Source organism: Fundulus heteroclitus, chromosome 22 (assembly GCF_011125445.2).
Source record: "Fundulus heteroclitus isolate FHET01 chromosome 22, MU-UCD_Fhet_4.1, whole genome shotgun sequence".
Taxonomy (NCBI): Eukaryota; Metazoa; Chordata; class Actinopteri; order Cyprinodontiformes; family Fundulidae; genus Fundulus; species Fundulus heteroclitus.
Genome location: NC_046382.1, coordinates 13,491,203 through 13,516,356, shown reverse-complemented (window position 1 = coordinate 13,516,356; position 25,154 = coordinate 13,491,203). Strand labels below are relative to the sequence as shown.

General features: G+C 40.4%; 1 protein-coding gene across 1 annotated transcript in view; it reads right to left on the bottom strand.

The window, feature by feature from the left end:
• Positions 1-5,230: 5,230 nt before the first annotated feature.
• The window catches only part of wdr11 (WD repeat domain 11), a 33,810-nt gene continuing 13,886 nt past the window's right edge, over positions 5,231-25,154 (bottom strand). The window contains exons 13-29 of the mRNA XM_036126162.1: positions 23,974-24,049; positions 22,603-22,711; positions 22,156-22,277; positions 21,580-21,727; positions 20,283-20,389; positions 19,735-19,849; positions 19,378-19,549; positions 18,050-18,158; positions 16,312-16,374; positions 15,741-15,806; positions 14,077-14,257; positions 13,214-13,309; positions 12,237-12,402; positions 12,013-12,110; positions 10,499-10,644; positions 9,920-9,999; positions 5,231-7,722 (exon numbers count right to left, since the gene is read on the bottom strand). Coding sequence (XP_035982055.1) covers positions 7,529-7,722; positions 9,920-9,999; positions 10,499-10,644; positions 12,013-12,110; positions 12,237-12,402; positions 13,214-13,309; positions 14,077-14,257; positions 15,741-15,806; positions 16,312-16,374; positions 18,050-18,158; positions 19,378-19,549; positions 19,735-19,849; positions 20,283-20,389; positions 21,580-21,727; positions 22,156-22,277; positions 22,603-22,711; positions 23,974-24,049 — 2,048 coding nt within the window. The 3' untranslated portion in view covers positions 5,231-7,528. The remainder of the gene's footprint in view (positions 7,723-9,919; positions 10,000-10,498; positions 10,645-12,012; positions 12,111-12,236; positions 12,403-13,213; positions 13,310-14,076; positions 14,258-15,740; positions 15,807-16,311; positions 16,375-18,049; positions 18,159-19,377; positions 19,550-19,734; positions 19,850-20,282; positions 20,390-21,579; positions 21,728-22,155; positions 22,278-22,602; positions 22,712-23,973; positions 24,050-25,154) is intronic.

Genomic DNA, 25,154 nt, shown 5'->3' with positions numbered 1-25,154 from the left:
ACTCAAGCTGAATTAGTGTCAGTTTCCCCTTTCTGCCACATTAAGGCCTCTTTTGTAAGTGAAAAGAGGTGAGGCATTTATTTATTTATTTTTTTCTTCCTGAGGTGAGGCATTTATGCCAAAAACTGGCGCTCTGTCTTTAGCAAATTGTATTTACAGTTATCTGTGGGCAGTGTGTCTGTTCATTCTTAGGAAATGCATCCCCACTGCATCATGCTGCCACCACCATACGGATCTGTGGACTGAGTGTCACAAGGCTCCTGTTTTCAGAGAAAATGTTTTAACAATACTCCGGGGTCTCCACATCTTTCTCTCCGAGCTGCCAGCTGTGTCCCTCGCTGTTCATGATGCTGTAGGTCGTCACAGAGGTTTTCACAGAACCACTGGATTTATACTGAAACTAAATTACACACAGGGGAACCTTTATCTAATGTTATCAGAATACACTGGGGTGAACACAAATGCCTGCCTCTTATTTCAGATGTTTATTTGATAAAACCTTTTGAAAATTAGGATTTTGAAAACCATTAACTACTTTTTGTGTTCTGACTGACTTGAAATCTGTCCGTATGATTTTAAGGACTGTTAAGTGCCTTAAGATGACATATATATATATATATATACATACATACATATACATATATATATATATATATATATATATATATATATATATATATATATATATATATATATATATATATATACTACCAACTGCACCAATGTTCAATTTATTTATATAGAAGAAATTTGAATCAAATCCACCTCAGCAATGTCTCATAACATTAAGTAAATTAAAAGATTTCAAAAACCAACATATGATCCAATCGAAAGAAATTCAAGAACAAATGAGGAAAAAGTCGTCTGAAAAGGGTTAGAAAGCAATTTCTATGTTTCTGGCCTGCGGTGAACCACAGTGAGAGCCACTGGTAAACCTCCGTAGGATGGGGGGGCCTACCAGAATTACTCTCATCAATGCTTCATCTAGGAGGTCACAAGAAAAAAAGGCAGAACCACATTCAACGTACCGGAGGCTTTACCTGGCTCAGTTAAGCCTATTGTTAAATATTTAATGACAAGAAGACTGGGTTAAAACAGCATCCATGAAAGAGCTCCTGTGCCAAAGGTTTGCTGAGCAAAAAGATCACAAAGGTCTGTGTCACATTTGCCAAACAGATCTTGGTGAGCCCTTAGGCCCTAAGAAAACTATTAAGAAGTATTCTGTAGACTGCAGAACCTGTCACATCTGGAGCAAAGCTAATATTTCAGAAAAAGAACATTGTGTGGGGGACTTCCTCGCTGGCCCAGAGGACTCGCTGTAATTCATGTAACCATAAATTCAGCTTTCTTGCAAAGAAATCTCAAGAGATAATGTCATCAGTTAGTGGCCATAAACTGAAAGAAGTTTGGGTTATGCAGAAGGACGATGATCCAAGCACCACTCATTGACCCCAAAATGAGAAAATTAAGGGTTTGGTGAAGGTATGACATTAGCCGAGTCATGGGAGAGACTGCTTTCACCCATAAGGCCAGGGTGATATGAACATCTTTTTCCCCTCAGTAAATAAAATAATTTGAAAATTTTGAGTTTGTATTTACTTTGGTTACCTTTAACATTAAAATCTGTTTGATGTTCTAAAACGTGCCATGCAATACAAAACAAGTGGATAAAGTTATGGGGGCAAATACGTTTTCACAGTATCGTGCTTCAGTCAGAAAGAACTAGTTTTTTTTTTTTAATCTTTTCTCATCACGTCATCATCTGATCTCCCGCAAAACAAGCTGCTGTTAAACGGATGTAATCTGATGTTTTTCTGTTGCACAGGAAACGTAAACTTCAGAAGCACCAAGAAGCGATTTTGGTTTGAGAATCACATTCAGGGAGTTTAGTTCAGCACCTGACTGTTTATTGTGTTGAATGTAGTCTGGCTCATTTGATTTAATTCATGACTTGGTCATTTAAAGAATAAAAACATCAGTTTGAAAGGTATTAAAGCAAGTAAAACTAAAAAAATAGAATATCATAGGTTTCTGGACTTATTTCCATCTCAGAATAGCCTTGGAATACAGCCATAGCCAGCAGACCCTCCTCTACACTCCTGACACAGCGCACCTTTTCCTTCTCCCTCACAGCAGATAACATCGACACACACAACGTCACGACACAAGAAGGTGGGAGTTTCTAAAATAACGATCCTGTCTGGCAGCCATCATCAGTCCTCCATAAGAGTTTATCATGTTAATGTGCCATAGATCCTGCCGTTTAGCAGCTCATACGTAGGCCCATATCCACACACTTGATGCTGCTCTTAAATGGGAGCATTGTGTTGTTGCGGTTTTAGAGGCACGGTCTGCTGAACACTGTGACATTCATCTAAATGAGCTCGCATAAAGCTGGGGGCCCTAAATGCTCCCAACATAAACATCACCTGGAGCCCCCCCCCCCACCCCGGCGTGGGCCCCAGCACCGCCGCGACAGCCAACTGGAGCCTGAAGGAGTTTGGGTAAACAGGAAGCTTGGACCAATAGCAGAAAAGGGAAACGACATCTTGCCAATGGAAGGAGTGGCTGGCTGTGAATTTCAGATTAGACGGGACCTCTGGGCCTCTGTGATGCAAAGCGATAGCCTGGGATGTGGGTGAGGAGACGTTTCATAGGGGTAAGGATCTCCAAGGTGCCCCTCATACGACACTGTGGATAAAAATGAGAAAACTGGTTGATAATGTCAGCATCAGAACAGGGAAGCATTTAAAAGTTCATTCCTGCGCGTTTTAACAGTGAAATGGGTAAAAACAAAGCCACTGCTTGGGGCGGGGCTGGCAGAAACTGCTCAAATCCCCCTCTGGGGAGGGTTGTTAAAGGGAGCGAAATGATTGCCTCCACACAAAGCAACGCTCCGACTGAGGATTGGGAAACGAACTCTCAAAATCAGGATAAACAGCGGGGTTTTGGGTAAGTTGTGCGAGCAGGTTGGGACGTGCCGCGCCTGGATTCAGCTATCTGTCAGCAGCAGACGCTCATGGGAACACGATGACCTGCCGTGCTTTACCTGCATTGCCCCACACTAACCGTGCAACGCTCGCTTTGCCTCTGCTTCATCAAGAAGATTTACAATATAATACATTGTAACTTTTCACATTTTGTCACCTTACAACCGCACTGCAAAACGGGAACTAAAAGTAAGCGCAGTTTTCTCGAAATGAGTGTATTTGCCCTTGATTTGAGCAGATAAATAAGGTCTGCAGTGGAACAAGATCTTTGCACTTAATAGGAACAACTCCTCTCCATCTAATTAGCTTATTTTAGGGGTATAAATACTCATTCCATAGGCAGATCATCTTTTTTACCTGCTCAGATCAAGGACAAATGCACTAATTTGAAGAAAAATATACTTACTTTTAGTTCCCTTTTTCCAGTGCATGAACCCCAATCTATCTCATAGGCAAACACATGGTTTTCCTTTTCTTTATATAAATAAAAACCTAAGAGATGCACATTTGCAATTAAGCCCACATTTAGTCTGACACTTCCAAATAAAATCCAGTTTAACAAAGGATCTTCAGAAGTGACCTTATCAGTAAACACACCAACTCTGACGAGCTTACCTGTCTCAGCTGAACACAAGTATTCCCACATCATGAAACTGCCTCAGCCGTGCTTCACAGTTGGGATAGCTTGTTCTCGGTGGAGTCTTAGTTTTCTGCCACACAGCTTTTTGCCAAAAAGTCCCCCTTTATGGCTTGTGATAACTTCCAAAGGACATTTATTTTGCCTTTCTTCTTGCCTCTCTTCCTGTAGCTTGCGCAACACATAGTTTCGGTGTCCACAGCTTTTCCCACCTGAGCAGTGGATATCTGCAGCTCACCCACAGGTGCTATGTGTTTCATGACTGCTTATCTGGATAATACTAGCCTAGCACAGCCTGTCGTGTGGAGTTGGATGCTCACGTCTTGCTTGGTTTGCAGATGTGCCATACTCCAGTTCATTCACAACCCTGTTTGTTCACTTATGCCGCCTAAAAAACCTGTAAGGCAGAGCGGCTTTGTTTATACTGAGATTACGTTACACACAGGTGGACTCCGTTTGCAAAGAGCTTTAACTGCAGCCATCACTAAATTTTATGTGACAAGTTGGCGAGAAATATCAGATTTTTTCGCTCAGAACTAAAACTTTTTTAGATTTCCACACTTAAAATAGCGGGGATTTTAACTTCTGAAAAAAAAAAAAAATATATATATTAATATATATATAAATAAATGCATGGCACTATCCTTTAATTAATTTTTATTTCTTTTTCCTTCTTTTATGTGGGACAAACAAAACATTTTCAAAACTGAGTATTTGCTGTCGTGGTATTAGTTGCAAAAAAAGTTTGAGAACCACTGGTTTATCACCCCCAAAAATATATATACTGGCGTCTGCTGTTCTCACCCTGAAATCTCTCCCAGATTTGGCTCTCAGGATACTTATCCTTGTGTTTCTGCCTGCTTTTAATCCGGTTTCGGGAGGAGGGCCGGCACTGGGAGGTAAAAGCCAAGCAGCAGATGGAAACAAGTCTTTAAGGAAATCAATGGAGGTTGTGCAGAGAGAGCAGGAGTGTCTGCCAGGTTGCATTTAGGCGCAGTGAAAGTAGAACAGAAGCAGTAAGTTGGAAGCGTAAACTCAGGGTAGCTGGGTGGTAGCAGGAGGAAAAAAAACACGTGGTGAGGCCCTGCATGCATACTGATGACCTGGCTGTAACAGCTCTCCGGCAGTTATTCATCAAGCCATTAAAAAAAGGAGCACAAGCAAGTCATTCGGGAGGCCAACGTGTTCCAGACACTTTTTCTTCTCCTCTTTCTTCCTTTCTGTCTTCAGGGACAAGGAAGAGAAGCAGAATACGGACCGAGGAATAAATCCCGAGGCGATGAAAAGGGGGAGAAAACGGTTAGACCTGGGCAAGCGAGCTGAGGCCAGCTGTTGGCCCTCCTCCTGAGCAGAAAAGAAATTAATTAACGGCGGAAGTGGCTCCTGCGGGGACTAATTCAGCTTAGGGACAGTTTGATAAACGAGCAAACATTAAAATTCAGCCTACCTGGGCTGGAATTCACTGAGAAACAGGAATAATATTCAAAAGCCCTTTTCGCTTTAACTCAAAACGGGGCTGGAGGCGTTGGGACTCCTTTAGCATGACCAGAGCGCCCTCTTGTGTTAAAACAATCACAGAGGTGAGAAAGAAAAAAAAAAAAAACTCACTTAACACATTTATTGCCATCCATAAACACATATATGCTTTATCGCTTCGTAAAAGCTTCAGAATCACGGTTTCAACAATAGACGAAGAAATCCAAAGAGAGACCATTAGGGTTTTTTTTCTTCTTAGAAAACATACAGTTAAAGACATGTCCACATGCCTGGATTTTCAACAGTATAATTTCATTGTACATTTAAAAGAAAAAGCAGCAAATATCATGAAAGACGTCATCTAACGAATGAGAAGACCGCTACAGGTCTTCGCAAAACACACACCGTCACGCGGGCAGAAGATGCGCTACAGCTCATCGGACTCTGGCTGTCTGCTAGCGGAGCTGTCCGTGGATTTGGGTAACCACAGCAACACTGTTAGTTTATTTTTTTTGCAGTAGCACAGACTAAATGAAACACTGCCGATGGGTTTAGGAATCACATCAACACCACAAGTTAGTGTCTGGTTTTGTGACGAACGCACGCTGAAAACGTCAGCAATGTCATACTGATGGTTTTGATCGTCAGGAGGCGGGAGGACGGGTGCCATCGGGAGGAGACTACCGTGCCTCGCAAAAAGTATTCCCACCCCTCAAACATCCTTTCCTTTGGTCAGATCACAGCCACCAACTGTAATGTTTTCTATAGGGATTTTATATAACAGACCAACATGTCAATGGCACATAATTATGAGGTGGAAGGGGGGAAAAAAAAAAAACACTTTCTCACAACTAAAAATCTGAAAAGTGTGATGCGCATTTGTATCGAGCCCTAAATAAAATCCAATGCAACTTTAGAAGTCAGCGGTGAAACAGAAACGTAGTACCCTGAACACAGCATCCCCATGGTGATATTTGCTGGTGGCAGCATCATGCTGCGGGGAGGCTATTTGTTTAGCTTGGACAGATGAAGCTGCTCAGAGATGACAGGAAAATGGATGGACGCCCCTGCAGGACAATCCTGGAAGGAAAACTCTTAGAGAATACAGAAAACTCGCGACTTTGGGTGGAGGTTCACTTTCTGGCAGGACGGCATTCAACTTAAACAACAGAACATCTTCATGTGTCAGTAGGCATTTATATCCAGTCAAAGTCTGGATATAAATCTAGTTACGAATCTGTGGCAGGGCTTGAAAACAGACGTTCACAGATGCCCTCCGTCTAATCTGAGAACTGAGCAAAATCTTTAATCTCTAGCAATGCAAGGCTGGTGGAGAGACTTGCTGCTGAAAGTTCACTTTCACAATTATGTGCTTCTTTGTGTTGGTCTGTCGTGTGTAATTCCTATAAAGTACAAAGAGTTAGGCGGTTGGAAGGTAAAAGAAGAAAAAAAAAAATTTGGAAAAAGTTTAAGGGGCGTGAATGCAAGGTGCCATTTCAGGGAGTTAGATTCTGTGATTGTGATAAGCGGCGAGGGGAAGCAGCGCAGACTGGTTATACGTTTCAGAGGTCTGATCAACAACAGGCTGACCGCAGCAAAGATCGATTTCATTACAGAAACATAAGAAACGAACAAAAAAAAAAACATTGTTGCAAGTCTCAAAAAAATATATAAAATAATAATTCCTCGAAGATAACTGAAATAGTTTAAGACACATCATGTATGTAATTCACTGCGTCCCTGCGGCGGCAGTCCTCAGATATCAAACCCATAAGTGTGTTTAACGAGCCCAGCGTGGCCCGGGTGTAAAACTTAACCACCGTTAGAGATGCAGCAGAAGGTTTCGGTGAAAGACTCGGAGAACAAAGCAGCTTCTGTGTCTGTGCACCTGTGCATGATAAAAGCAAGTTCTCCATTCAAAATGACAAAACTTTTAGGGGTAAAATTCAAAGTGCAGTCATTAAATCAGGAAAGTCCCCCATGGGCTGCCGTAACAAAACATTTTCAAAAAGGAAAGATCTTTTTTTTTTTTTTTTCTTCCCCCCCAATGACACCCACAGAGCTAGAGCAGTACTGTGAAATCACCGATACCAGCACAGAACGTAACCATTCACAAAAGAAAACATTCAGGGACTTAAATGTGCTACGCAACATGGAGGGGATAAAGAGGCGACGAGGACACGAGGTGCGTTTCTTTTCACGCCGTTACGTGCACTTACACATGAACACAAACACACACCGTTTACATCACGTGTTTGGAAAACTCAACCTCGTCACAGCCACGGGACACAGGTGGTCTCCAAGGAATAAACGCCTCCCGCCCCTTCCTCTTCTCTTCGGCGACGCGGAGATGATGAGCGTGAGTCTCCTGGACGCCGACCCAGAGTTCGTTTGCGAGAGACACCGAAGGAGCCGCTCGCCCCCGTCACTCGGCGCTCTCCGGTCCCACCTCCACGTCGTCGACGGCGTCGGGAACGCCTCCCTCGCCTCGGAAGAGCTCCTCCATCAGCTGCTCTCCGGCGCTGCCGGCGCGCGAGGCCCACAGGGCGGCGCCCTCCCGCAGGCCCAGCGAGCGCAGCAGCCGCGCGTATTCCAGGAACGCCGCCTCGATGAGTTTATGTGCAGATGTGAGTCAAGGAGGACACCTGAGTGATAAACACTAGGCCTGAACCATTTTGGAAAATAATCTAATTGCGATTTTTTTTTTTTAATATTGCGATTTAATGCGATTTTTTTCCCCAGTTTAATTTATCATGTCTTTTTAAACATATACAAACAATAAATCAACTTGTTTCCTCGCTGTGCAGATTAGTTGCTAAAACACCCACAGCATCTAAACTCGATGCAGAAATGATTGCGTTCTGCCTACGATATATTTCAACCAACATTGCAATTTTGACTTTTCTCTGCGTTAACCACAAGCAACAAAAATGGCTTCTAAATAAAGATGTTTGTAAACAAGGACTATTTTAAACAAGAATTTTAAATGTTTCTATTAATCAGAATATTCTTCAAGAGAACAGCTTTTAGTTGATTTGGACATCAATCAACTAAATCTAAAACAAGCAAGTCTATGTATTAAACTGATTGACCTGTACTTAATGCTATGTATGATTATATAAACTCTAAAACAAGTAATACAATTAGATTATCTCACTGCTGCAACTGTCTTCCCTTCTATGTGGAGGCAAACCCACTTTAAACATTTTACCAACACCTAATAGACATGTCTAATTCCCTAATTGTTACATAGCCAAAAATTGCAGACTCTGCGATTTGGAAATTGCGTTTTTTTAAATCGCGATTATATTGAAAATGCGATTAATTGTTCAGCCCTAATAAACACTCAACGGAGGATTCTGATCGGCAGGAAAACACCGCAGAGTATTTTTTTTTTTAAATCACGTATTAGTCAATTAGTCACATAAATGTCACCAAAAGAGAGGATGAATTCCCATTTTTAAGCTTCAAATTCAGAATCACTGTCAGCTTTTAGCGGTATTGTTTTAATGCAATCTGAAGGACAGAAGCAGCACTGGTCTTTGGGTATACAATCGCCTTTGCTCTGTTTTTTTTTTCTTTTCGCATAAATAAGGGTGTCCTTCCCCCTACATGCATGCATATCATATATAATGTGGAATAACTGCATCTGATTGGTTGGTTCTGCTGTTTTAGGAGCGGATCTGCCTTTATGTCTGGTTTCAGAATTAGAAACCTGTGATAAAGACACACAGTGGGGAGCACCAACAAACTCTGAATTTTCCCAGAATCATTCTGCTTCTATTTAGGGCTGGACAATTAATCGCAATAATACAAAAAAAAAATTCCAAATCGCAGAGGTCTGCAATTTTTGCCTATGTAACAATTAATGGATCAGACTTTAGGTGTCTGTACACTGCAAAAACGGATCTAAAAATAAGTAAAATGTTCTTAACGTTAGTGTATTTGTCCTTAATTTGAGCAGGTAAATAAGATTATTTGCCAATGGAATGAGTGTTTTCACCCCTAAATTAAGATAATTAGACATCCTGCACTTGAAATAGGATAATTGAGATAAGTTGTTCCTATTTTAAGTGCAAAATTCTTATTCCATTGGCAAATAATCTTATTTACCTGCTCAAATTAAGGACAAATACACAAATTTTAAGAACATTTTACTTATTTCTATTCCGTTTTTGCAGTGTAACATGTTTAAAGTGGGTTTGCCTCCACGTGGAAGAGAGTTACAGCAGTGAGATAATCTACTTTTATTACGTTTTAGAGTTTATATAATCATACCGTTTTCAGGAATCTCATCACAGCGTTAAGTACAGGTCTATGAGTTTAATACATAGACTTTATTGTTGTTTTCACTTTATGTTCGACATTGATTGATGTCCAACTCAATTAAAAGCTGTTCTCTTGAATAATAATATTCTGATTAATAAAAAAAATGGTTGCATTTCCTGTTTTAAATAGTCCTTGTTTACAAACTTCTTTATCTATGGAGGGAATTTTTGTTGCTTGTAGTTAATGAAGAGAAAAGTCAAAATCAAACCACGATCGCAATTATGGTTAAAATAAATTGCAGTTTAGATTTTTGGCAAATTCGCACAGTCCTACTTCTGTTTAGGATTCACGGCGTCTTCTCATGCACAGGAGGACATTTATCTCATCTGAAACTGAACTGACTTTTCACCAAACATTTCTCGTCTCTTATACATATATACCCACCTACGTGAAGCGTCTTCAACAACGTAAGAGCAGGAAGGGTCCGACTGAGCGCCTGAACTGAGACCCACCGAGTGCTGAAATGGGATTTGGAAAAAAAGGATATTGGAAGAGTCGTTGGCCTCCATGACCCCGGATTTCAGACACGCCTCGATGAAGAGAGCGGCGCGATCAAAGTACCTCATGCTGCCCCAGCGGGCGGAGAGAAGAGAAGAAAACAAAACAAAACACAGAGGAGGAGGTTAGAACTACTGCCAAGAACCAGCAGCATCCATGTCTTCATGCGTGATCGTGAAGCATCCGTCAGCCCTGGTGGCTGTGAGTCGCTCAGAGCTTCCTGCTGCCAGGAGCATCGCTGCACCAGCACCCGATTGATTTGGTGGTAAAATATACGTGATAGAAAGTGACCCTAATACACACATTTAAAGATTTAGAAGTGAAAGTCTCAGGATAGACGAACTGGCAACCCACTGGTTACAGGACGAACTCCTAGCTCCTGCGCTGCTGTCTAATCTAATCACATAACAGTTCTGGAATTTTATTGAAATAAACTATAAATATGTTCAATTATATTTCATGTATTATTTCTGATCATAAAAACTGAACTTTGTGCAAGAAAAGGACATTTTAGAGAAGTTTTCCCCCTGTTTGAAGAGAATTATTAACGAGCATGAGTTTGTCGTACCTGTGCAGCATCTCTGCCACTTTGTAGAAGCAGCCCAGCGACAGCAGCACCAGGATGGCTTTGGATTTCTGGTTGACCTGAGGGGAGCACAGATGTTCTGCCCAGCGCTTCAGCACGTCGGAGCTTTCTGCCGCGTTCAAGCGCACCTGGGAACCCACACGTCACACAAGAGACTGAAACCGATCTCTCCAATGTGAGATCAATAAAGCCTATCTTATCTTAAACTGTCGAACTGCAGGGAAAGCTGCATGACACGGCTTGGCAGAGGAGGGGGCGGGGGTGAGAGCGCAGCAGTCTGGAGGCGCGTTCATCTAAAAACCTACATGCTTCCCACACACTTTGCCCTGAGTTCCTACATCTTTGTATCCCATCATTATTAAGGGAAAAATGAACATAGTTCATGAAATAGTTCTGCTATATGGATGGACGGACGGCCCAAAGGATAAAACTTTTAGACCTGGGTAACATTTAAATCAAAATCCGGAATTAGCCAGACTGTAAGGGATCCCAGATAATTTAAAACTACACTGCTAAAAAGGGAACAAAAAGTAACATTTGCTTGAAATTAGTGTAATTTGTCCTTGATATGAGCAGGCAAATTTAAATGATCTACCAAAGGAATGAGTGTTTTTACCTCTAAAATAAGATAATTAGATAAACTGCACTTGAAATAAGATGATGGACATGAGTTGTTCCTATTTTAGGTGCCAAAATCTTATTCCACTGGCAGATAAACTTATTCATCTGCTCAAATACACTACCGTACTTTCTGGACTATAAGGCGCAACATGAATTAACGTGCCTATGCTCACACATAGGCACACGGGATTATAAGGCGCATTAAATATTCTTCCCCAGTGTGTAACATCACTGTTGACGAACAAACTATCCGTCTCTGTCGCGAGGACAGAGTAATTGGACTACACTCGAGTTTCTAACATAAGGCCAAAATAAACGTAACTTTTATATTGAATTAACTTACTGGGTTTATTGCTGCTAGCGTGTACTCCGGCTGCCTTACATGTGAATGCTCTTCTAGTTTAGACATTACAGTCAGGCAGTCTTGTAGACAGCTCAGGGGTCCTATCAGGTAGTGACACAGTTACTGTAATTACTCTGAATATCCACTGAACGGAGCAACTTGGTTGCTAACCAAAGTCGTACTTACACATTTTTACATATATTTTTTAGCACATTGTACCACATAAGATCAATCAGTAAGCACAACAGTAATTATATATAAGGCACACCATCAATTAAGGTTAAATTAACCTTATTTAAATTACATTTAAATTAATTAAATGTAAGGATTTTAAACGCGCCTTATAGTTTGAATAATACAGTAATTTCAAGAAAATTTTACTTTTAGTTCCCTTTTTGCAGTGTGTAAGGAACTACTGAAAAACTGATTAAAAACAGCTTCCTCTGACTAACTTTGTCCTCCAACCCAACAAACCTGCTTGTTTCCCCCATCAAAGCACTAAACCTTAGCCGCTCCTGTAATATTGCGCTACCTTAGCAAGCCACGCGGCTCGGTTCCACTCCCCATAGGTCTGCAGGTAGCGGCAGGCATCGGCTGCCTTGTCGATAAGACACAGCAGCTGGACTCCCTCTGCAACGCAGACAGAGCGGCCCACGGACACGTGTGAAGGAGACAAACTACTGACGTGCTGAGATTCTGAATTTGCTTCGTTTGACCACAGACGGGAAGCCGTAACGGGGAGATCAGTAACGTTACCTGCGAGTTTGCCGTTAGCGATCATATTGGTGGCCACTAGCTTGATAGTAGACTGCGAGGGTCCCGAGGAGGTGATGGTGGTCACCAGGCAGGCTTTGAGGGAGTCACAGTAGTAGCTGGGGTTGTCTGCACTCGTCTCCAGCAGCAGCTGCACCGCGCGGTCAGTCTGAGAGCCGCAAACGAGACAGGTCAGCCATGTTTATCGCCGTGATTTCAATCTGGTGTATGTGAAATCTGAATGTCACGCTGGGGTCTGGGAGGAAGACACGTTGTGATTTCAAAGCAGAGAGGAGGAGGGCGAACTTGATGCAAGTGAGAATCCCTCTACAGCGATCCTTAGCACAGTAACATGGTGCTTTATTGATGTTTGGTAGTGTTTTTGTGCCGACTCAGAAAGCCCGTTAAATACACACCATCTGTAGCAGGGTGAGGTGCTGTCAGAACTGCACCTCACCCTGCTACAGATGAAGAGCAGTGTGAATTTATAGTTCATATGTGAAGAGTTTTCATTTTATAGTTTCTTTGCTCTCATTTGAATCATGTGCAACGTTTAGAGATAACGGACTGTCTGAGAACTTCGCAACGATAAATAATCCCAATGGAATCGGTTTACTTTTCCATTGTACTGTTGAAATCGTAAACATCAACTATTTCATTAGATGTTTCTCCAGCGGTGTTCACTTTGTAAAACATCAAATAATTATTTTTTAAATATTAGGGGACAATAATGTGAAATTTAAAAGAAACTACAGAGACAATTACGTCTAGGTATCTGTAACTTTCTCCTCAACTCTTGTTATGTTACAGTAGTTTATTCTGGTTAAGAGCATTTTATTTGTTGTGACATTAAAAGTAAACGAGCTACAGAAGTCTGACTTTAAATGTCTTATAAAATCAAAGGGCCAATTTTCTGTCAGACTTGGACCCGTCACCCTGACGTCTGAGTGCTTTAGGTGCTGGGATGGTGTTGTACCTACCTGACCCAGCAGGAGGAGCTGGTCCGCACACTTCTTGGTGTGTTCATAACTGGACCTCTTCACCTCCTGCAAGTGAACTCGATCCAGCTGGAACTTCTGTTGAGTCAAACAGGCGGAGCAGAAGACCTCTGAGCATCATTGTTCAAACGTTTACGTGTCGGCGACGCACGGAGGAAACTTAGTCAGGTACAGACATTGACCGAGTACTGATGAGAACAGAGAGATGGGAAGACAAATACACGACTGCAGAATCCAGCGATCAAGGCTGAAATCAATCACACCAAAAAGCGCAGAGGGAATTATAGAAAAAATAATTATAATACATAATAATTAGAATTCTAAGAATAATAAAAAAAAACAATTAATTTAACCCCAGTCTCTACAATATGAAACATCCTCCTAAAATCATGACCTCAGTGGCTCAAAATTTGCACCTCTTCAAAATTATTTTCCTTTTTTACATTTTGTCACTTTACAACCACAAACTTCAGTGTTTTTTATTGTAATTTGGGATGAAAGACCAACATGTATAACAGAGAATAATGGATAAGTAAAAGGAAAGTAGGACTGATGTCACAGAAGATCTCATGGACAACCCCAAATACATATATTGATGTATTTGACGGTAACGTAAGACAATGTTAAACGATTCAATAGAAACTGCTGTAAGGCAGCGTCATTATTATAAGTATAGTTAGAGTTGTTGAGGTAACGCTGACACTGGATGACACTCGTACTCATTGTGTCTGTGACCTTAGCTCACAGCTTAGCAGGGACCTTTGACGCATTCATCTTCAGGATCTTTTCCTGAAGATGATGAAGAAACAAGCAAAAGCGTCTCCTCAGTAGCTTCTCTCACTGACCTGGAAGTAAGAACACTCGCACAAGATGTCGTGGCAAATGTCCAGAGGGTTTTGAGACGGCGGCCGGGTTTCTTCGCTCCCGCCTTCCGTGGTCACGCTGAGCTGCCGAGCCTGGGCAAACAGCTGCAGGTAGTGGGACGCCACTGTCCAGAAGTTCAGGTCGGACTCATCCCCAAACAGCCTAAAGTCAGACAAAAGACAAGTCAGACACAGTGGGGGGAGCTAAAAACACTCCACAGGTTGACAAGCCGATTCATTTTCTTGGTAGTATTCTCATTAAAGATCCCAGCTCTTGCATATTACATATTTTACACCTTTTCTTCCATCTTTTACTTGCCTCGGCTTCATGTAACACAGTTACAAGGGCACTAAGCCGTTGCTGTGTTACGTTGCAACATTAACGGCAGAATAAGAACTTGGGACGGCAAAATGTCGAGATGATAATCATCAGATTTCCATTGTAATGACGAAGCATTAGGGCTGAACGATTTTGGAAAATAATCTAATTGCGATTTTTTTTCTTAATATTGCGATTTAATGCAATTTCTTTCCCCAGTTTAATTTATGTCTTTTTAAACATATACAAACAACAAATTAATTTGTCTCCTCGCCATGCAGATTAGTTGCTAAAAGACCCACAGCATCTAAACTCAGAGCAGTAATGATTGCGTTCTGCCTACAATATATTTCAACCAAAATTGCAATTTTGACTTTTCTCTGCATTAACCACAAGCAACAAAAATGGACTCTAAATAAAGATGTTTGTAAACAAGGACTATTTAAAACAAGAACTTTTAATATTTCTATTGATCAGAATATTATTCAAGAGAACAGCTTTTAGTTGATTTGGACATCAATCCTTGTTGGACATAAAGTGCAATCAACAAGCAAGTCTATGTATTAAACTGATTGACCTGTACTTAATGCTATGTATGATTATATAAACTCTAAAACAAGTAATAAAATTAGATTATCTCACTGCTGCAACTGTCTTCCCTTCCATGTGGAGGCAAACCCACTTTAAACATTTTACCAACACCTAATGGACGTGTCTAATTCCCTAATTGTTACATAGCCAAAAATTGCTGACTCTGCGATTTGGAAATTGCGTTTTTTTTTTTTTAATCGCGATTATATTGAAAATGCGATTAATTGTTCAGCCCTACGAAGCATTCCAAGAAAAGAGTTGCTTTGTAGTTCCCTCATAAATGAAGGTTGTAATAAAAGGCTGGAAACCCGAGGAAGCCGTTATACTTCTGCTCAGACTGGAGGCTCCAGGTGTGGGAGGCGCTCAAATGAAAAGAGAACTGAAGCAGAAACGTGATTCGGGTTGCTGACGTCAGCTCTGGTGCTAAAACGGTACAAAACAAAGGACTCATCATCGTTTATTTTTCCAAGGTGGCTTGTTTTAAAGCAGTATTATTTCACATTATTCAGACTTATTAAGTTGTGCCATTGATTGTTTCTAATCTTGTGCTTCATCTCATTTGTTGTGTTTTTAAATTACCGAAGCAACTTTAGCCTTTCTACAAATCATCACCCCATCGGTTATCATTTAAAGGTAATAACCTGTGAAATTGTGCAGGCACACCTGTAGTCTCATAACACAAGTACAATCTGCCCGTTAATAAAGAGAAGCAATGGCACAGAGAGGTAGAACCCACCGTGAGACCAGCAGGCAGCGCTGCAGAAGGCTGAGCTCTGGGTCCTGGAGCACGCTCTTCATGTCGCTGAGGAACCAAGGAGAGACAGACAATGTTTCAGGACAGAGGAACCAGGCTTTTAGACCCCAGAGCACATGACAATCCAGGGGCTGCAGTTTAAAACTAATGAAGGGCAAAACGACATAAACCCAAACTTAGAGCACACATAATGATGTAAATACACAAACGTGAGTTTGATTGTTTTCATTATGGCTTTCAGGCTGCAACTTCTATTGTAAAAAGCATATAATGTCATAGAAATGCTTGGCATTTAAAGAAGCCTTCGAATCATTTACTTTTCCAGGGTGGAATAATGACAACTTTGATGTTTCTGATAATTATTGTTGGGTTTTCTATAATCTATACAGAAGCATGCGGTGAGGCTCATCTATCCAGATGTTAGGGGGTTGTATGTATATAAAATGATGATTGACATTAAGTGTATGTAATAGATTGCCAAAAGTGAAATTCTCTAGCATGTTAGCAATTCTAAAAGCCTTTAAAACACACAAAAAGAAGGTTTAAAACTTACTTTGACAGAGAGTTGAGCTGCTCCTGGATCAGGCCTTTTATCTCAAGCTTTTCACTGTAGTCTCTAAAATAGGGAGATCAAAGAAAGTAAAATGGCTAGTTTGGTGAATTGGTGAATACATGTTAATTAACATTAAATGGTGACCTGACAGTGGAGTCAATTACAATCTAATTCTACCAGATATACTGAGGAGATGTAGGTAAAGTAGCTTCCTGATGTATTTGTGAATAAAAATCCCTAATGTACTTAGAAAAATCCCTGATGAACTTAGGAAAACACCTGCTGCTTCAGCTGGACTTTATGCTGACAAACTGAATTATCAAAAGTTTTTTAAAATCCTGCAGAGTGAGACTCAAGGGGAATAAATATCCAAATTGTAAATTTTGGATCTGGTCAGGTGGACTCTCAACGCCATTGATAAAATTTTCTCAACGAGAAGACTGGGCAAAGGAGAGCCCTCGTGGCCCGGCGGGACATTTGCCAGTGGACACATGGTGGACTAATGGGAGGGGGGTTGTGTGTCTGTCCATTTTGTCGGTCGAGGAAGTTGAAAATGCGTACATAATTGGATTTATGTTGACAGGATTTCTGCTTTTTGGAGCTGGAGGTTACCTGGAGTGTCGAGAAACTCCGAAAACGTCAGCAGCTGTTTCGGCCCATGTCAAGGCTGCCCGAACAATGCGAGGGAAATGTCTGCTAGCAACACTCAGACTGAAATGCTGTGTGAGCAGAACCGCAAACTGGATCCGATCCTTGCACAGAATCGCAGGCCATCTGCAGTTCCTGAACTCACTGGTGCGACGGAATAGATCTCGGAGACGGTAGAAGCTCGGCTTTGGTGCAATTACCACAAATGTGGTTGTTTGCCTCACCATTGACCCTAAACCTAACCACAATAACTTTAAGGCAGACAGAAAAAAAAAAGAGTCCGACTACCCTATGAAAGGCAAACAATCTTAATTTTTCCTGGATGTTATGCAAAGAAGATGCTCTGACATCTGTGACCTGAAGCAGAGCGCTACTGAACTGCCTGATAACGTTCCATCGCTGTCAATGACTGAGGCTGCGGGAGCTACTGGCACAGTGTTCACAGACCTACACTAACACACATCATCTTCGCTGGGCTTTTTCCTTTACTCTGCCTGATTTCTGTTTTACATGTAATGTCAGAAAGGTCAAATCAGAGACCTTAAGTTGTAGCTTTAACGATTCAATTCTATTACAAACAAACAAAAGAAATTCAGTTAGTATAGTTATTGTAGCTCTTAGAAAAGTTGGACAAAACTACTTTATATCAGAAACCCCCAAAGGTTTACTTAGTTCATTTTTATTATGGATAAAAACAATTATGTCCTGTGATTTTATGCTTTCTGTAGGTTTGTTAATGTATGAAACTTTGAATATAAGAGATAAAGCTTGTTCCAAGGAAACTAAAGTAGTCTAGTCAAGGATTTATTCCTTTGTTATTGTAATGCTTCTCTTCTCCAATGAAATATTTCCCTTTGTGATGTTTTTCTGTTCATGTACAGCACTTTGAATCATCTTGTTGCTGAAAAGCACTACAGAAATATACCTGCCTTGCCTAAAACATAGTTTAACCTGAACGAGCTTTGCCTCCTCATTAAAGCACACAGTCTAAAAAACAAGAGTCTACCCAAAACCTTTAACACTGACAAGAAGAGATTTTCCTCTATGAGTTTGTGTGATGAAGATGGTGCATTCAGCCTCAGAGACTTACACCTGGGTGATGTCCATGGTGAAGGTCCCTGACCAGGGCTGCAGGAGAAGGAAAGTCTTAAGAGTGAGGGCAGCCCGGGGAAGCAGCAGGTAAGGACACCACACCGGGTCTGTGTATAATCCCAACAGATAAACAGGAACAAAATGTTAAGCCATGGCTTTGATAACTTGAAAAAAAAAAAAAAAAAAAACTTAATTGGTCTGTAAAAAGACAAAAATGATAAATTTTTAGGTCCTTCGGAGCAGGCAAAGCAGCTCTTCGTTCGTTTTCTATCAGTGTTTTGCAGCACCGTAATTATAGCTCCTCGTTATCCAATGATAAAAAAAATCTAAACTGCTTCTTAAAATAAAGATTTGCTTTAAGATTGTAGGCCATCCAGTCCAGAAACTTTACAAATATTCCTACCAAACTAATATGACGAGATTGGCCAATAACATCACGTCTAACCCCGGCCAAGCTATGAATCATGAATGAAGAAAGCTTAAACAGCTTAAACAAAGTTCTGTCTGTCAATCTTGAAATTGAACATGGACTATTAAAGGTTCTATATCATGCTTTTTAAAGCCTTCCAAATTCAACTATAGGAATATATATGATAAAATAATGCCTTTGGCACCACAGAGTGGTCAACTGTTATGAAATGGTAGTTGTTTTCTGATGCCATTTTTCCATTTTGGAAGAAGGACGCTTGCCTTCACTGCGAAGCCGCCTCTCCCCATGAGGGGTCGCCCTAGAACCGCCGCAGCATGGGCGGCTCTAAGGCAAAGACTAGTTACTGTCGCTGTGGAGACTAGGTGCTAAAAGAGCCACTTTGTCCCAGCTCTGAGCAGAAATGATGGTGATCTGCCTCATATCACCACTCAGGAGCGTTATTAACTGGGCAGGGTGGCCGCAGTCAAGTTAGGTACTTCCTGTAGGCGGCGGCTAATCGATGCTCTATGTAAAAATATGATGGCAGCTCAATTTCCAGGACAAGGAGGGGATGCTGCTCAGAGCACAATACATGAGGACTACTCAGACACGCATGAATCAAGCAATATCACTTTGGCCATGATTTTAATAAAAGAACTGCATCGTTACATAGATAAAAGCTAAAAAAAAAAAAAATGTTGTATGATACAGGCCCTTCAATTAGTGTGAACTGCCGTCAACGGCTCATCTTCCAATGTGTACTTTTTGATTCTGTCTGAGTAAACAACTTAAGTTTCTGATTTGTTCTGACGGTAATCGTGTAGTGTGAAGAGTAGCTGGGTCCTAAAAGACCATAAACATTTGGATTATATTTCTTTTTCGCCATTCATCCCCTGACTCTGGTTTCCTTTGCTCACCAGTCAGGTCCTGTTCATCCATCCGGTAGCTGGCGGACTTCATGGCCATCTCCAAAACTCGGATGCAGCCGTCGTCCGAAGCCAGCACGACTTTGTCTGAGGTGCACCAGTCGATGTCTAGGATGCGGTAGTTCACGTTGCGTCCAAACCGGATACCGCTGACCATTTGGACCTTTAAAAAAAAAAAAAGAAATCAAAACATCTGTTAGGTGAATAATGTAAAATCGATTTATTATTTCAGTATTCATTTAACTGCTCTTTCTATTTATAGCTTTTTCCTTTAATAAATGAAATAATAAAACTGCCTTTTGTTTTTACTCCAGTTATCTTTAACTTCTTCTGCACACAGAGCCTTACCTCTTTGGTGTCCCAGACTTCTGCTCCGTCTGTGTACATGACCAGCAGCTTTTGGTTGCCCTTACCAGGAGCGAAGCGGATCTTCTTCACCCAGCCTCGATGTGTCGGTATCCCCCTGAGAAAAATCGGTTTCCCACACTGAGTTGGTTTTCTGCCATCTTTTTAAATGCTCTTCCAAACTACTGTTTAAATTCATTGTCAATTTGTGGTTCTGAACGCACAACAACACCTCCCTTTTTTCGTGCACATAAATGACTAAGAGAAAACAGTGAATTTGAAGAAGGCCACAGGTTTAAATACAGGCAAGATAAAAAAAAAAGCGCTTATGCTACAGTTATAACTAAAATATCTTTTAATAAAAGAGTAATTCTCAAAAGTTGATGAACTGTTTAATTTAATAAAGAATGTAAAGAATTCACTCCTCACCATGGAAAAAATAAGTTGCAGAGGAGATCAGACCATTTGGACCACAACACATTTAAATATTTCATGGAAGACGAAATGATCAATGGCAAAAACATGATCTTAGACTTTTTTTTTTTGTTCACCTTGACAAACGAGCTTTTAGGTCCCAGAAGTTGAGATTGCCATCTACGTCTCCAAGCACCAGGGTGTCACCTTTCCAGGCAATGCAGGCGATACTGCCCATGCTGCCCTGCACCAATGGAAGCACAAAATGTTATAGAGCTTGTAGACCAGGGGTGTTTTTTTTTTTTTTTTTTGCAGTGTCCTGTCTGGCAATGTGGCAATAAGAATTGTTGTCTTAATGCCAAAAAGAGCTCATCAGATTTGACTTTCACAAGTGGAGCCGTACTGCTTTTGCCACAGTGCTCCGCTTGATTTATGAATGTGAATAGTTTTATTATGATTCATGCGGGGAATATCTCAAATGATATGGACACTACAATGAGAAAGTAGGAGAGGAAAGGAAGAACAAGAAGAAAAAAAGAAAAGGTGAAAGAAAGAGGAGATAAAAGGAAGAGAATGATAAAACAATTATTGAAAAAAACATGTACTTCGTTTAATTGAAAATCTGCAGTTCCTATATTGTCCACGAGGGGCGCTGTGTTTTAATCAGCAGATGGTAGCTCTGAGCTTCAGATGTGGAAAATTGATTTTAAATAATTTCTTAATTTTTATCTGTTTGATGTATTTTGTCATGCAGGACAGTGTTTTTAAGTTCCAAAACAATGTGAATAAATGTTTTTCAACATTGTATAATCACTGTGATCAGTTCTTATGCATAATGCACAAGTAAATGTTTAACTCAGTAAAAGTCTTGTTGAAATTGCACATACTTTTCTTAAAACCGCTGAGGTTATTCATAATATATTGTGTAAAAGTGAAATTAATTTAATATAAAAATCAACAAGTCCACTTTTATTAGTTCTATTTAATCTTGCAATGAGTTTACTCGTGTGGCCCTCTTGAGATCAGATTAAGCTGTATGCGGCCCCTAAACCAAAATCAGTTTGACACCCCTGGTCTAGACGTAGCGGCAAAGATTTTACTAAACAAACCTAAAAATACTGGGAAAGACGTTGAATCGGGGCTTAGTTTTAGAATCCAATATGCTATATTAAGGATTCTTTTTTACTTTTCAAAAGACACAAATATTAAAATTGCTATCCACAGTCCATTGCGAGTCACGCCAGAAAGACAATGCAACTATTAAAAGATCTTACACACATAACACAAATATTTACAGAGGCAGAGGATTTATTGACAGCAGCAAAGCTTGAGGTCATAAAAGAGCATCTGGAAAAACTGGTATCAAGGATTGCATATGACGTTAAGAGGAGATGTGTAAAAAAAACAAACAAAAAAAAACCCGTCAGGACTCACATCAGGGGGGATCCGCGCTCCGTCTTTCACCGTGTTGCCCTCCACGGTGATGTGATAGACCTGCCCGTCGGTGTCTGTGAACACAAAGTGCTCCCTGGCCGAGATGGCCTGACTGGTCTCTGATTTGCTCTCTGCATCTTGCAGGAGGCTGCAGGGCGTAAGGACGGCATGGAGCAACGCTTTAGTGGAAAAGCTTTTAGGTACTGCATAGCCCAGTAAACACAAGCAATAACTTAAAAACATGATACTATTGGACATTATCGACCAAGTCGTTAATAGACTTGGTCGATTCATGAAGATATCTTCAGGAATCGCTTGAAGACGCAGCTCTTCAGAGAGCATTTCCTACCCCCTCTGCATCTTTCTCTTTCTGCAGTCCACTCCCCGCCTGCACCTTATTTTTTACAGTCACCCAACACCTGACTACTAGTCTTCCTCCTAAGAAACTTTACGTTTATTTTACCGGTAGAATAAAATGTAAAGACCACGATAAAAAGTAAAATAGTAGCTATCTGGAACTATTGAATTTGCTGCAGGTTCTAACCGAACAATAAAAAGCTTCAGGAAAACACTTACCTGATGACTGAGGACTCGACGCTGATCTGCTCTGCGTCTGACACCGTCTGGCGGGCCATGGCCTCTCTGGCTGCTATCTGCTTTTTCTTCAGACTCTTAAGGTTGTGGGATGGAGACCATTCCTTTTAAAAAACACACACATTTGTTAACAAGGTGTTTCTCCCAATCAGGGTCTCAAGTCTCTGATGACTGAAAATAAAGCTTTGTCATCAAACGTATGCCATCTAGTCTCCCCATCCCTTTGCTGGTGTAGATTATGAACTGAAATTGATTTGTGTTTTTAAATTTTTATAGAACAAAAATGGATGTGAATAGAATCATCTATAACACATACAATTATTTCAAATTAATTCAGTTCTGTTTTAATCTTATTTTTACCTAAAAAAAAAAAAAACCTGCCAGAATGAGAATAGGATCTAGATTTTATAAAACGCAAAGCTGTGGTACCAGAGCAGTGACGGTGGGAAAGTTTTTGGCCATTTCTCGGAGAAGTGTCCCAGTCCTGATGTCCCACAGCTCCAAGGGTTTGTCTCTGAACACCACCACCAGGTACTGTCTGCGGAGGAGAAACACAACCATGCATCTGTAGTCTCCAAGGAGAGAACAAAACTAATGTGGTTAAATATGAGATAAACCTGCTGTCTTATTTAACTACATGGACAAATTTCAATCCTTGTTGTACGCCACATTTTCTTACCCAGGATGTAAAAACATTTATAAAAATTTATAATGTAAAAACATGTAGAAATGTAGTTTGTATTCAGGTAAAAGTATTATTTAATGCTTGAAATTCTTGAAGTTCTTTTTTGTTTTGAGCATATTTTGTGTTTTTAATAATTTTTTGTCTCGTCGATGTAGATATTTTTTCTCTCCTGCAACACACTTTTTTATTCAAGATAGTGCTTTAGCCATATTAATTATATATATATATTATATATATATATATATATATATATATATAATATATATATATATATATATATATATATATATATATATATATATATATATCTATTACTATAAACTTAGATAGATATCTCTATATACATCAAAATCGATATATAAGATAAAGATCAAAGATATAGGATATCGTCTATATCTATCTCTCTAACCCATTCCTCTCTCTCTCACTCTCTCTCGAAAGCTCTCTCTACGTATCCCCTTCCTCTCTCTATCTCATATCTCTTTCCTCTCTCCTCCTATATCTCTATCCTTCTCTTCTTCCTCTCTCCCTTCCCCTTCTAATATCTCTCTCTCTATCTCTTATCTCTCTATCTCTCTCTCTATTCTCTCTTATATCTATCTTCTCTCTATATATCCTTTATTTTTCCCGTTATTTATATAATGTTTTTATTGCTCTATTTCTATTAAAATGTTTATTTTTTACTTTTATTTTGTATGCTTTTGTTCCAAATGTTTAAAAAGTTTAATCAGTCAGTGATCATGATTTGTTTGTTTTGTTACCCGGTTGTTTGATTTAAAAAGTATCGATAATAGTACCGATAAAATACTGTATCGATAAGGAGTATCGTTTAGAGTAGTAGTATCGATAAATCCTTAACGATACCCATTCCCTACTCTTCACTACAAAAAACAAGATATAGGAAGATATAGGAAGTTCCACTGGACTTCCTACATCTTATTGTACAGTTTAAAAACACTGCAGTAAAACATTTGTATGGCAAACTTGCCATTCATGGCGCGTGTAATGTGTTTGTGTGAAGTCTGTGCATCATCAGTAAACACATCAGTAACTGCTCTCTGTTTGTATTAGCTAGTTATTTGCTCTGTTCCAAGTGGGAGGAGGTCAGAACTCACTTTAGATGAGACACTTTAATCATTTCGATGGGCGGCTCGTCGGTCCCTCGCTCACCTCTGAATGCAAAGCATCGGCCTGAAACACAGGGAAGAAAGCCAGGCAGTGAGAGGAGGAGTGCGTCGAAAGAGGAGCAACCGATGGACGAACGAATGATTAAGTATTGATTCTTCCCCTATTCCTCATTAAATAGCCTTTCCTGCTTTTTCTCCCTGGCTGGAGTTGCATTTTGGAAAAAAAGTTGAATCTAATCTGACCACCTGCTGCAATTCCTTCTTCCCGTCAGTAACTTTCCACTGGTTAACGTCAGAACTATGCTAAGCATCAAGATGGCAATTTGAACAAACAAGTTGTCCTTCAGGTCCGGGCTACAATGCTTCCCAAAGACAGTGCTGATTTGATTATGAAAAGGACAATTTGTAGAGCAGCCTGTTTAAAGGCTAAAAGCTAAAGATCTCCATAGAGTGGTCTGGAAGGTGCATGACTGATGACTACAGCGGGCGCACTTAAAATAGGAAGATTTGCTAAACGTGCAGATATATCTCGATAAATAGGAATATCATTGATTCCTTTCCAGAACTAAATTGTTTTTAAATCCGACTAATTATATAGATTCATTCCAGAGTGATACATGTCATGTATTTCTTTCAGTTAATTTTGATGATTATGATAAACTAAACTAATAACAACCCAAAAAGACAACTTTTAATAAAGAAATGTCACTTCTGTGAAAAGCATGTCCATGTGTAGAGTATATGACCCCAGTAGTTGGTCTCCTACGCCATGAATTACTGCATCAGTGCGGCGTGGCATGGTGGCGATCATAGGGTACAAACTCAGATTGCTTTAACAGCACCTTCAGCCAGTCTGCGTTGTTGGCTCTGGCATCGCTCATCTTCCCCTCTAGACAATATTTCATGGATGGCCTTTGGGGTTTGTGTCAGGCCAGTTTGGTGGCTAATGAAACACAATGATACCATGGCCAGGTATTGTTACTTCTGTCAGTGTGAAAGAGCAAGCCGCATCTCCTTAAAGCTTCTCAGCAGGTATCGCCCTAAGGTCCCAGACTCTGGAATGATTTCCCGCTGCATATCAGGCAGGTTTCCTCATTGACCATCTTTAAATCTCTTAAAGATCTTTTTACCTTGACTTTTAATACTCAAGTGGTGTTGGTGTTTGTTGA